Source organism: Podarcis bocagei (genome assembly GCF_964188305.1).
Source record: "Podarcis bocagei genome assembly, chromosome: 12".
In the NCBI taxonomy this organism is placed as follows: Eukaryota; Metazoa; Chordata; class Lepidosauria; order Squamata; family Lacertidae; genus Podarcis; species Podarcis bocagei.
This window is the reverse complement of record NC_138137.1, coordinates 58,786,706-58,800,557: the sequence shown is the minus strand read 5'-3', so window position 1 is coordinate 58,800,557 and position 13,852 is coordinate 58,786,706. Positions and strand designations below refer to the sequence as shown.

Here is a 13,852-nt window from a genome sequence, read left to right as displayed (position 1 = left end):
CCTTTGCTTATTTATTACACTTGTACCCCACTTTTCCTCCAAGGAGCTCAAGATGGCCTAAATCCCATTTATATCACAACAACCCAGCGAGGTAGGTCAGGCAGAGAGGCAAAGGCTGGCTCAAGATCACCTAATGAAAGCTTCATGGCTGAGTGGGGATTCAAACCCTGGTCTCCCAGGTCCTAGTCCCAACACTCTAACCCAGGGGTCTGCAACCCGCAGCTCCGGAGCCGCATGTGGCTCTTTTACACCTTTGCCGCGGCTCCGGGGCGGATACTAGCGAGGGGAGGAGGCGGATTGTGCGCTCCGACACTCCCCACTGTGGCGGGCGCTGTACTGGCTGTGACGTCGCATGGGGGCGGTGCGTGTGTTAGTCACGCACCGTCCCGACGTCACCTTCCCGCCCACTACATTGTAAGGGGCATGTAACGCTGGTCACTGCATTGAAAGGGGGCATGTACGCTGGTCACTGTTTTGAAGGGGAGTGAAGAACACACACACAAAAAAAAAGGTAACTTGTTAATTTAACGTTTATTTCTGTGAGGAGGAGTAATTCTGAGGGGTCAAACAAATAAATAATAAAAAAGTGACAAAAAAGTTATTTTATAATGACAGGTTTTGCGGCTCCCAGTTGTTTTTTCTTCGGAAACGGGTCCAAGTGGCTCTTTCTGTCTTAAAGGTTGCAGACCCCTGCTCTAACCACTACTGCTGCATTATTAAATACAAGCGATAACTTTAGAGTTAGCAGCTTATTTAATTATCTGCCTCAGTGGAGAGACCTGTTGCAGCCTAATCTGCTTGTTTTATATATGCTTTCCTAGTTGAATTTCCCACCATGAACAACAGACAGACAGAGAAAGAAGTTCCTTAAGTCTGCAATGCTATATTCATGGAGCTGGGAGTAAGTGCAGTGGGGCTTCCTTCTGATAAGCCTGCATGCTCTAGGTTTCGGCTGTTAGTGGCACAAGGAAGCAGATCCTTTGGGTGACTTGAAGTGTTAATTTCCTCCCCACCCTGTGCTGCAGGGGAAAGGAGAGGAGGAAGGGAGCATTTGTTATCCTTGTAGGCTGACACAGTTAGATACCACACGTCTCAATATATCAGGTATCTGTTGGGTGTAAAAAGGGGCTCTCTCTTTCATAGGCACTGCTTTAACTACATGGGAAATTCGCAAACGCCTTACTTTGTTTGTATTGTGAGCATCATGTTAACTTTCCATTTTTACTTAACATTTTCATTATCAACGTTCCAAAATACGTTTGGTTTACAGTGAGTCCGTCCTCCTCACATGACAAAGTTGCTTTTCGCTCTTCCTAAGGCTGGTCCAGTCAGTGGTTTTAGCAGTACGGCTTAATCACAAGTCATAGATGTCTGCATTTTGGGGACATTTCATGTACCTTTACTCATAAGCAATACTCATTTGTAATGAATAAGAAACAAAGTTCCTGGATGGGAAAGATTTCAGACAACATCCTGCAGCAGAAGCTAATTGTTCTTTCGGTTTGGAAATGTCTCCAAATGTTCAGCCGCAATCTTATTTTCTCCTAATGTTGAAGCAAAATCTACTAAATCTGTCCTTTGGGAAATGGACAAGAAGTCTTTGCCTTCTTTCTGACTGCAGTCTTGAAAATACTGGAGGTGGGATCAATCATGTTCTCTCCGACTTCTTTTCTCCAGGCTGAACATATCCAGTTTCTGTGACACTCCTTCACCGCACATGTTTTCTCTACCTCTGCCTACCTGTCTGCAGTCCGCTGAGCCATTTTGACATATTAAACTTGACACAGTGCTCCACAATAGGTCATGCAAAAAAAAGGTTCATGATCTGGAAATGATTATTTTTCTACTGCGGCCTTAAAATCAATGAAACCTCTCTTTTTTTGCAGCTGCAGCAATTGGCTGACTCAATTGCTGCAGTCCCATGATCCTTTTTACATATACCGCTGTCAAATTAAGCCAGGTATCTCCCATCCTACATTTGTCTGGTTTTGGTTGGTTTGTTTGTTTTCCCAAATGCTGAACTTTTCAATTTGTTGCTGTTGGGTTTCAGCTTAGTCTTCCATTCCCTCAGCGTCATTTGGAATTTTATTCCTGTCTTCAGAGGCGTTGGCCGTTCCTTCCCCATTTTGTGTCTTCTGCTAATTTGTTAAGCATTCCTTCCACCCTTTCAGCAAGTCATTGATGAAGAGCAGTTGAGGTGTCCCAGGGCCAGGGTAGATCCCTGCGGCATTGCACTTGAATTCTCCAATTTCGCAAGGAGCCATTGATGCGCAACCTTTGAGTACAGTTTCCCAACCACCTTGTGACTCTGAGCTTCTGCTTTCCTGTCCCTAGAAGTCCTGGCTACTTTTCTCAGGTCTGCTCTGTCCTTCCTTCTGTTTCCTAGATGTGTCTGGTTTTATTTTCAGCTCACCACTGAGCTTTTCCTGCAGCCACACCAGCTTTTTCAGTTGCTGCACTTTAACTTCTGGTCTGAAGCTCAACATCAAAAAAAAGAAGATCATGGCCACTGGGCCCATCACCTCCTGGCAAATAAAAGGGGAAGAAATGGAGGCAGTGAGAGATTTTACTTTCTTGGGCTCCATGATCACTACAGATGTTGACAGCAGTAATGAAATTAAAAGACGCCTGCTTCTTGGGAGAAAAGCAATGACAAACCTAGACAGCATCTTAAAAAGCAGAGACATCACCTTGCCAACAAAGGTCCGTATAGTTAAAGCTACGGTTTTCCCAGTAGAGATGTATGGAAGTGAGAGCTGGACCATAAAGAAGGCTGATCGCCAAAGAATGGATGCTTTTGAATTATGGTGCTGGAGGAGACTCTTGAGAGTCCCATGGACTGCAAGAAGATCAAACCTAGCCATTCTTGAGGAAATCAGCCCTGAGTTCTCACTGGAAGGACAGATCCTGAAGCTGAGGCTCCAAGACTTTGGCCACCTCAGGAGAGGTGGAAAAGACCCTGATGTTGGGAAAGATGGAGGGCACAAGGAGAAGGGGATGACAGAGGACGAGATGGTTGGACAGTGTTCTCGAAGCTACCAACATGAGTTTGACCAAACTGCGGGAGGCAGTGGAAGACAGGAGGGCCTGGCATGCTCTGGTCCAGGGGGTCACGAAGAGGCGGACACAACTAAACGACTAAACAACAACAACACACACTCCCTGCCAAACCCATTTCCTGCCCCAGAAGGGGCATGATGTGTCCCCCACCAGAGGTACTTCTCCCCCATATATATTCAACATAAATGCTTCCTGTGCCTGAATGCATCTTCTCTTGATGCTCTCATCTAGGGGTCAGCAAACTTTTTCAGCAAGGGGCTGGTCCACTATCCCTCAAACCTTGTGGGGGACCGGACTAAATGACTAAACAACAACTAAACGACTAAACAACAACTCCTTTCTGCAGGATCTCCCAGCCATCATAGGGTTCTTTTCCTATTGGAATCCCTGCCTCATGTTTGTCTAGCCTTATTTAAAGCAGCTTCCCGCAATTTGCTATGCTTTCCTTAAGCTTTCTATAAGATCAAAAATTCCAGCACCCAGAGTTTCTTTTACCTAACTTATCGCACACAGTTTGCTTAACATCCGTGTGACTTGTGTTCCTGTTCTAAATTCTAACGTCTGCTTCATATAGGAAAGGGTGTGCCGTACAAACAAGGAACCGTCTGTTCAGCTGCTCCTTTGGTATACCATGGCTGGCTAGTTAACATTTTTATTCCCAAGCGAGAAGGAGGGTTTTTCAGTGCACCATTCTGCAGTACTTTGAATGCCAAGCCTTCTAATTTTTTCCAGTGAGGTCTGTCTCCTACGTCAAGTTGCTATAAAAAGTGGAAGTGATGTTAGCCCATTTTTGGCCTGTGCGTTTTACATATATCAGATGTTTTCTTTAATTCCGATTTACACCTGGAGCTTTCCTTGAAGCGGAGGTCTCTGAAATTATGCTCAGATTATATTTTGCTAATGCTGGTCGGATACTCAACCGTTTTCCCTCGCCCTATGCCGTTGTCTTGTGGCTGCTTCTTCCTGATTTTGTAACCCAGAAGAGAGTTGCTACTCCATCTGGTTATTTTGTCTTCTTTTGTTGCAAGACTGCTAGCTTTTAAACTCTTGCTGAAAACTTCCTTTCTGCCAAACCCCGGCAGGCAATTAAGAATACACCTTTACACAGTGGTTAATTGATGTCTGTTTTCATCATCTTTGTGGTTTTTATTGTACAGTTTTATATTTTACTGCTAGATATAAAAAGATGTAGCTGTATACAGTGGCACCTCGGGTTACAGATGCTTCAGGTTACATACACTTCAGATTACAGACTCCGCTAACCCAGAAATAGTGCTTCAGGTTAAGAACTTTGCTTCAGGATGAGAACAGAAATTGTGCTCCGGCGGCGCAAGGCCCCATTAGCTAAGTGGTGCTTCAGGTTAAGAACAGTTTCAGGTTAAGAATGGACCCCCAGAACAAATTAAGTTCTTAACCCGAGGTACCACAGTATAAATATTTTTATAAAGGAGGATAGCTAGGCATGGTGTTGCTAAACTGCATTGCCACATTGTGCTTTCTGCTTGAATAAGAGAATTTTTCACGAGCGACTTGCTTGCTCAGAAAGGAAAGAGGATATGCTTCTGTAAACGAAAAAGCTTTTAGCAGGCGCTGAAGAGTATACAGTGGCACCTCAGGTTAAGAACTTAATTCGTTCCGGAGGTCCGTTCTTAACCTGAAACTGTTCTTAACCTGAAGCACCACCTTAGCTAATGGGGCCTCCAGCTGCTGCCGCGCCGCTGCTGCGTGATTTCTGTTCTCATCCTGAAGCAAAGTTCTTAACCCGAGGTAATATTTCTGGGTGAGCGGAGTCTGTAACCTGAAGCGTCTGTAACCTGAAGCGTATGTAATCCGAGGTACCACTGTATAGGGAAGGTGTCAGTAGGCAGGGACTTCCAAAGTGCAGGTGCTGACACAGTAAAAGATTGATTTCTTACCAGCGCAGGATGGGTCTTGTGTGGCACCTGTAACAGAGCCAATTCTGCAGATCGAAGCAGTTGCGTGGGCATTTTTGGGGGTGAGGTGATCTTTCATTAATGCTGGGCACAGAGAGGGAGGGTCAAGGCAGTGGGGTGCTCAGGGCTGGCATTGCACCAAAGCCAACCTGGTACCCTGCTGCTCCCAATTGCTCCCACACTGTGCCAAGCTCCCTGCTGCCTTTCCTTTCAGTAACTGGCATTGGAAAGCCCATTGAACAGCACAGCCCCTGCCTAGGCTCCGCCCCCCCCAATTCAGAGCCCATCATTAACTTTTCAGGTGGCAGAATTGCATCAACATGGAGTGTGGGGAAGGCGGGAGATACATTGAGCAACAGGCGTCACGAGACTTTTCCAACTTGCATCGTGGCAGCTCAAGCCAGTTTCACCCCGCCTTGGTGAAAAAGCCTTGTATTTTCCCGTAGTTAACGTTATTTTGCTGCATGCTATTTGTCCCCAAATCTGTGCATTCCTACTTCTTAAGCCCATGGTCATAGCTCAGCTGATCTCTGGGGCAAATACGCCAGAGCTGCTCTATTGACATTGGCACCTCAATTCACAGCGTTGAGGCAGGCTGCCACACTCTCATTCATTTGATGTGCTGTCTCTCTCAGCGAGTTCTTCATTATTTCGGCTTCAGCTATAATGCAACAACTGTCCCTGATCAGTGTGACTCTTTGACCCTGCTTGTGCATCGCGTTGAACCCTAATTAAAATAAGCAATGGGCGCATGCAGCGTGCAGCTGAGATCACACACAGTTCACTTCTCCCTGTGCTGTCAGGAAATAATCCACGCTCCTGCTTTTCATTCTGCCTAAATACTAATACTACTACTACTACTAATAATAATAATTTATTATTTATACCCCACCCATCTGGCTGAGTTTCCCCAGCCACTCTGGGCGGCTCCCAATCAAGTGTTAAAAACAATACAGCATTAAATATTAAAAACCTGAACAGGGCTGCCTTCAGATGTCTTTTAAAGATAGGATAGCTTCTTATTTCCTTCACATCTGAAGGGAGGGTGTTCCACAGGGCGGGTGCCACCACCGAGAAGGCCCTCTGTCTGGTTCCCTGTAACCTCACTTCTCGCAATGAGGGAACTGCCAGAAGGCCCTCGGCGCTGGATCTCAGTGTCCAGGCTGAACGATGGGGGTGGAGACACTCCTTCAGGTATACTGGACCGAGGCTGTTTAGGGCTTTAAAGGTCAGCACCAACACTTTGAATTGTGCCCAGACACGTACTGGGAGCCAATGCAGATCTCTCAGGACCGGTGTTATGTGGTCTTGGCGGCCGTTCCCAGTCACCAGTCTAGCTGCCGCATTCTGGATTAATTGCAGTTTCCGGGTCACCTTCAAAGGTAGCCCCATGTAGAACGCATTGCAGTAGTCCAAGCGGGAGATAACTAGAGCATGCACCACTCTGGCCAGACAGTCTGCGGGCAAGGAGGGTCTCATCCTGCATACCAGGTGGAGCTGGTAAACAGCTGCCCTGGACACAGAATTGACCTGTGCCTCCATGGACAGCGGTGAGTCCAAAATGACTCCCAGGCTGCGCACCTGGTCCTTCAGGGGCACAGTCACCCCATTCAGGACCAGGGAATCCCCCACACCCACCCGCCCCCTGTCCCCCAAAAACAGTACTTCTGTCTTGTCAGGATTCAACCTCAATCTGTTAGCCACCATCCATCCTCCAACCGCCTCCAGGCACTAAACCCGGGATTGTGGTTTGTTTCTCTCCAAACGTGAGTGGCAAGGCAAGAACGAATTTTGGTTTTTGGGAAACAAACAGGTGGTTTGCATGTAAATACATGGCGATGATGCAAAGTGTCTCAGAAAGACCCTGTGGAGCAGATTTTGGGGTTTTGGTGGGGGAGAGAGAAATCAGGTGTCCTGTGTCACAAGCTGATTTCTGTTGCTCAAGGGGATGGACTTCGTTAAACGTTGCCCAGTTTATATTACCAACAATTGAACCAATAGCAGGGGATTGCAAACCCGGAAGTAGGTGTTTTGGTTTGTGAACTTTGCCTTGGAAGCAGAACAAGTTGAGTGTGTTCCATTTGTAAATTGAGTCCCCTGCTGCTCTGGGAAAGTACGCCTTGGTTTAAGAACGCTTTGGTTTAAGAACGGACTTCCGGAACAAATGAAGTCCGCAAACCAAGGTACCACTGTAAATAAATACAGTGGTACCTTGGGTTACATACGCTTCAGGTTACAGACTCCGCTAACCCAGAAATATTACCTCGGCTTAAGAACTTTGCTTCAGGATGAGAACAGAAACCGTGCTCCGGCGGTGCAGCAGCAGCAGGAGGCCCCATTAGCTAAAGTGCTTCAGGTTAAGAACAGACCTCCGGAACGAAATAAGTACTTAACCCGAGGTACCACTGTACTATATTTGACACCCCTCATGAAATCAAGATACACCATGAGAACCTTTGTTCAAAACTCCTGATTATCCTGAATTTTTGTTTCCTTTTCCCAGGCACTACAACCGAGGCAGAGCTTTCTGAGAGTGTAAATGTCTCGACATCCAGTTCCACGACTCACAACTTAACGGCTGTTTCAAATCCCAGTGGGGACAGAACAAGGACGACAACAAATGAAGGCATGCCACCAGCATCTCCGAAGAGCGGGGCTTCTGTGTCGCCTGGGCCAACCGCAACAGAAGGGAAGCAGGCAACCTCTGCGGCGCCAGCTTCTGCGACTCCTACTTTGCAAACAGATGCTGATACTTCGGAAGATACCAATATTAACGAAGATGACACGGTGGACGACATGGTGGAGAAAGACCACGTCCCTAGCTTCCTCCCAACGGCCAAAGGAACCGCAGATCCTGCAGACTATTACGGCCCCTACGGGATGCCGTCTGACGATCAAGACGACCAAGGCATCTCGGAGTTTACAGAAGAGTTGGCCAGCATGCACAGCTATGAAAACAAGAAATTGCTTCCTGACGAGATGAAGGACACCTCTTCCTCGGAACTGGAAGAGGATAGCCATTTCTTTTTCCATCTGGTTATCGTTGCCTTTTTGGTAGCTGTTGTTTACATCACGTATCACAATAAAAGAAAGGTAGGCCGCCTTTTGAGGCTATGGTTTTGCAGTATAAGATGGGACGTGGGTGGCGCTGTGGTCTAAACCACAGAGCCTAGGACTTGCCGATCAGAAGGTTGGTGGTTCGAATCCCCGCGACGGGGTGCGCTCCCGTTGCTTGGTCCCTGCTCCTGCCAACCCAGCAGTTCGAAATCACACCAGTGCAAGTAGATAAATAGGTACCGCTCCGGCGGGAAGGTAAACGGCGTTTCTGTGCGCTGCTCAAGTTCGCCAGAAGCGGCTTAGTCCTGCTGGCCACATGACCCGGAAGCTGTACGCCGGCTCCTTCAGCCAATAAAGAGATGAGCGCCGCAACCCCAGAGTCGGCCACGACTGGACCTAATGGTCAGGGGTCCCTTTACCTTTGCAGTATAAGTACAGTCATACCTTGGGTTACAGACGCTTCAGGTTGCGTGTTTTCGGGTTATGGACCCGCCAAAACTTGGAAGTACCAGAACAGGTTACTTCCAGGTCTCAGGGGTCGCGCATGCGTAGAAGCGCCAAATCGCGCTATGCGCAGGTGCGCCAAATCGCGCTATGCGCAGGTGCGCCAAATCGCAACCCACGCATGCATAGGCGCGCTGCTGCGGGTTGCGAATGCTGCGGGTTGCGAACGTGCATCCCTCACGGATCACATTTGCAACCCGAGTGTCCACTGTATGCAGTTGCGCTGGCCAGTTTTAAATTATGTTGCAAGTAATTGCAAAGCGGGTGTTTGAACAGAATTGGAAACCTTCTCGTTAGTTGACTTTTGAGTATATATTTCTACAAATTTGTACTCAAAAGCGGTGTGCAAAAGAAAATGCATTCAAAACTCGTGCACAAATACATAATACCATGGGGGGAATAGAAGACATTATCATACAAGATATACAATGAAAGCTCCAAAGTAATTACAGTGGAGCTTCTACTCGCAACCACAATCCGTTCCGGAGGCCCGTCCTTATGGTGAAACGGGTCACTGGTAGAAGCGCTGTTGTGTGCAGGCACATTCGGCGGTGGCCGCTTCTGCGCATGCATGAATCACAGCAAACCTGGTGTTTACTTCCGGGTTTGCCGTGGTCACGACTTGGAACGGGCCTAAGTAGAGCGGGACGTAAGTAGAGGTTCTACTGTAACACGGAATATTTTCATAAGCATTTCAAATATACAGATGCACATGTTATCCATGGTTTTTGGACGTCAGGGCAAATACACCAAGTTAGGAAATACAGGCTTGCAAAGCTAAAAATCTTAAATTAAGAGGGGTTCCAGTGCATCATATAGCTAGGTTAATTCTTAAATGCAAGCAGTTGTGAATCTGTCCATAAAAAGGTAAAGGGATCCCTGACCATTAGGTCCAGTCGTGGCCGACTCTGGGGTTGCGGCGCTCATCTCGCTTTACTGGCCAAGGGAGCTGGCATGCAGCTTCCGGGTCATGTGGCCAGCATGACTAAGCCGCTTCTGGTGAACCAGAGCAGCGCACAGAAAGGCCGTTTACCTTCCCGCAGGAGCGGTACCTATTTATCTACTTGTACTTTGATATGCTTTCGAACCGCTAGGAAATGAAAGGAAATGCAGGAGCAGGGACTGAGCAACGGGAGCTCACCCCGTCGCGGGGATTTGAACCGCCGACCTTCTGATTGGCAAGTCCTAGGCTCTGTGGTTTAACCCACAGCACCACCTGCGTCCCTTAAAATTTGTCCATAGTCAACCCTTTATGGCAGTTGTTTTCAACTAAGGTGCCATGGCACCCTGGGGTGCCTTGAATGATAGGGGTATCACGGGCAACCCTGGCCTCTGTCCTTCTTTCCTTCCTTCCCTCTCTCCTCTGATGCCTCTGATGCCCAAAGGCTTGCACAGCTGTTTGTTGCAGCAGCCCTGGCTCCAAGCTCCACAGGTGAAAGGTGTCTCTGGGACTGGCTAGGGGGTGCTTCCCAGGCCCCTATGGGGCAGTGTGAGAAGGCACCCCTCTTTGAGGCAGAGGGGGCAGCTCAGAAACCAGGGGCGACAGCCGTGGCTGCCCAGAGGAGCCCCAAAGATTGGGGAGAGGACAGAAGACTTGAGGACTCCTCCACAGGAGAGGATGTTTGGAAAAGGGCGAGAGGCTGCTGGCTCTGCAGGCGAGGGGTGATCTAACTGGCCTCCTGAGCCCCCCAGGAGTGCCACAGAAAATGCAGTTGGTCAAGGGAGCCATGTATTCCAAAATGTTGAAAGCCTCTACTTTCAGATGTGGCATTTCTGAGATGTTTTACAAATGTTAGTAGAACAGATGTGACAGTTTTAAGTAGAGAAGAATTAAGTAAAAATAATAAACCACTCTCAGGAGTTGGTGCCCCACAATATATTTACTGTATTCTTCGCTCCATAAGACGCACCTAGTTTTAAGAAGGGGAATGCAAGAAAAAAAATATTCTTTAAAGGGAGCGCTCCCTTTCATGAGCCGTGTGGAGCGTGTGAGGCGCTTGCAGGCTTTTCCCCAGGAGGGAGAAGGGACTGAAGGGCCGCCTCAGTCCCTTCTCCCTCCTCAGGGAAAAGCCCCCGAGAGCCACACACACGCTCCACCTCCTGCAAAAGCCAGCAAGAGCCGCACGCTCCTTAAAGGGAGCGCGGCTCCTGTGGGCTTTTCTACGAGGTGGGAGAAGGATAGCACGTCAGTGATGGGCTGCCCTTCTCCCCCCTCGGGGAAAAGCCCGCAAGAGCCGCGCTCCCTTTAAAGAGCGCGCAGAGCTTGTGTGCTGCTCTTGGGGGCTTTTCCCGCCTGCCTCCCGCCTGTCTTCGCTCCATAAGATGCACACACATTTCCCCTTACTTTTTAGGAGGGAAAAAGTGCGTCTTATGGAGCGAAAAATGCGGTGCTCTTCTGAGTCATAAAATTGTGGTGCAGCTTTTTAAGCTTATTCTTCCAAGGAATGTAAATATTTCCCCCATACCCTGGGATGGAATTGAAGTGTGTTCATTACATTTATCCCTCCCCGGTCTTCAGTGGACTTATAATATAGAATCGCAACGTGAGAAGACATATGATGGATGACCCTGTCTTTTAAACTTGAATACAGCCTTTCATCCGAAGAACACGGGGCAGTTGACAATATAAAAATGCAAAATGAAAGCATAATAACAGCAAACTAAAAAACAACAACCCCAACCCATTAACACCCCCCTCCGGAAAACAACCACACAGTTTAAAAGGCTGTATTGTTTAATCGGGCAAAGGCTTGGGAGAAGAGTTATGTTTTCTGCTGGTGACTAAAGATATGCAGTGAAGGCAACAGGCGAGACTCCCTGGGAAAAGCATTCTGCAAGCGTGGAGCCACTGCAGAAAAGACCCTTTTTTATGCAGCCACCCTCCAGACCTCGCAGAGGAGGTACAGGGAGAAGGGCTTCATAGGATGATCTCAGGGTCTGGGTCGATTCATATGGGAAGATGCAGTCCTCGAAGTATTTAAGGTTTATAGGTCAAAACCAGCACTTTGAATTGGACCCAGAAACTAATTAGTAGGCGCGTTTAGTGAAGGAAATGGTTGTGATGACTTGCAAACGTTGACAAAGCAGAAAGCGTTTTCCCTTGAACCGCATCCTCATTTCTTTATCGTTAGCTAATTGTTTCTTTTCTCTCTAGATTATCCTCTTGGTCCAGAGCAGAAGATGGCGAGATGGGCTTTGCTCCAGGACCGTCGGATACCATCGTTTGGATCAAAATGTCAACGAAGCTATGCCTTCATTAAAAATCACCAATGATTACATTTTTTAAAAGCGGCGTGATCTGAGTTGACTGAACTATGCCTGAGGTTCAGGTGTTTGCCATAAGCAATGAGTGCGCTCACTCTCCCTTGCCTTTCAAGTTCTTAGCCTTATACGAGGGCATAGGAGGCTAGCATTTCCTTCAGGTGGCAGCCAAACTTAAGAATCAGTGTACGTAGTGCCGTTGTTAATCACCTTTATTTATCTTCCAGTGTATTCCCTTATGCCTGGAGCAGTCCTAGATTAGAACATAGCCAAGTAATCCTCAATATTCAATGTATGGCTAAATCTGGCAACAGTGAACCACACGGAAAGGAACTCTGGCGATTCCCTTTTTGCATCATGCGTTCTCTTCTCTCCCTCAGTACAGATTGGGGGGGAAACTTAATACATCAAAGTGTCTGGCTCCTTACTTTAAACCACATCACTGGGGTGAAGATCTAGCTGGTATTTGTTCTCTATAGCCTTTAAGTAGACATACATTTTAAGAGAACAACCTTTGACATGTTACCAATCAGCCTGTCTCCTTGCATAGCTTACAGAAACCCATTTTAAATAGCGGTGGTGATTAAGAGCACATTTATTATTTTCTTTCTTTCTCTCTCTGCCATTTTCTCTGCAAAAGAAAATGCCTTTAAAACCCCAGAGTTGAGAGAAAACCTCTCTAGGCTTGAAGCTGAGATACATGAAAGTTCAGCAAAACAACCTCATCTGCACCACCCTCAATATTTTAACGGTTGCCAAGACACAACTTGTGCTTTTATTCCATTGCAACCAGGGAAGGGGATAGATTTATTATTTCTTGTTCTAATCAAGGCGTAGAATTGTCAGGAATTTGAAGTTTCCCAGCTTCGGCGAACACTGCGTTATTTTCTTTTAATTTCGGGAAAGACAAGAATCTCTTGCATATAGCTTGTACAGAAAGTTCTTGGGACGTCGGGATTTAAAAACAAATAATAAATAAATAAAGTATGTACTTTTGCTATTTATGTTTACTTCCACAAGTTGTAATTAGTAGTTTCACTTTAATGTACACCTTGTTCATGAACGATTCGTTTTGAAGGACTGAAAAAATATGTATATAATCAGTAGGAACCTTGACTTTATATCCAAGTCTTGTGCTATTCTGAAAAACCCTTGAACCTATTTCATGAGAAGAGTTGCAGTGGTCACGATCTTGCTTAATGAAGCTTCTGCAGTAAGCATTCCTAAAAAGCAAGGGGAAGAAGAGGAAGTCAAACGATACTTGCCAAAACTCTTTTCTTACGGTAATTTTTATCATATTTGAACTTGTATCACTTTTAATAAGATTTTATCCCCCAAATAAACCCCAAGGATATAATTTTGTAGGAACTGCCGCTTGATTTGTGGTAATTCCATAAAAGCAAATAAATAAATAAATAAATAAATAAATAAAAATATTGGGTGTGGGTGTGAAAATTGCACAAGGCACATGACAATTATGTGCAGCTTCGAATGAAAAAATGATTTTGGTTTAGTTTGCTCGGAGAGCAGCACAAGATGGTTGGAGCAGTGTAAGGTGCGATTGTACCATTTTATATTAAAGGGGTGTTGTTTTTTAAAGGATGTAGTCGGAGGATATTTTCCTATAAAGTCACATCAGTATTTTTCAGTCATTGGTGTATAATCACAGATGGTCTACACAAAGGCGTTGTCTGAGTTGGGGCTCAAGAAACAGAATAAGGCCAATGGGACTTTGTGGATTTAGAGCACAGTAAACAACCATTTAAGGGATGTGGGTGACGCTGTGGGTTAAACCACAGAGCCTAGGACTTGCCGATCAGGTCGGCAGTTCGAATCCCCGCGACGGGGTGAGCTCCCATTGCTCGGTCCCTGCTCCTGCCAACCTAGCAGTTCGAAAGCACCTCAAAGTGCAAGTAGATGAATAGGTACCACTCCGGCGGGAAGGTAAATGGCGTTTCCGTGTGCTGCTCTGGTTCACCAGAAGCGGCTTAGTCATGCTGCCCACATGACCCGGAAGCTGTACGCTGACTCCCTCG

General features: G+C 46.7%; 1 protein-coding gene and 1 pseudogene across 2 annotated transcripts in view; one reads left to right on the top strand and one right to left on the bottom strand.

Moving 5' to 3' along the window:
- The window catches only part of LOC308569592 (protein O-linked-mannose beta-1,4-N-acetylglucosaminyltransferase 2 pseudogene), an 89,443-nt pseudogene extending 81,136 nt beyond the window's left edge, over positions 1-8,307 (bottom strand). Inside the window, exon 1 of the transcript XR_014013375.1 lies at positions 8,292-8,307. The product of XR_014013375.1 is annotated as a protein O-linked-mannose beta-1,4-N-acetylglucosaminyltransferase 2 pseudogene (transcript). The remainder of the gene's footprint in view (positions 1-8,291) is intronic.
- The window catches only part of LOC308569683 (keratinocyte-associated transmembrane protein 2), a 14,017-nt gene extending 1,201 nt beyond the window's left edge, over positions 1-12,816 (top strand). The window contains exons 2-3 of the mRNA XM_081163913.1: positions 7,498-8,087; positions 11,710-12,816. Coding sequence (XP_081020039.1) covers positions 7,498-8,087; positions 11,710-11,841 — 722 coding nt within the window. The 3' untranslated portion in view covers positions 11,842-12,816. The remainder of the gene's footprint in view (positions 1-7,497; positions 8,088-11,709) is intronic.
- Positions 12,817-13,852: the final 1,036 nt, after the last annotated feature.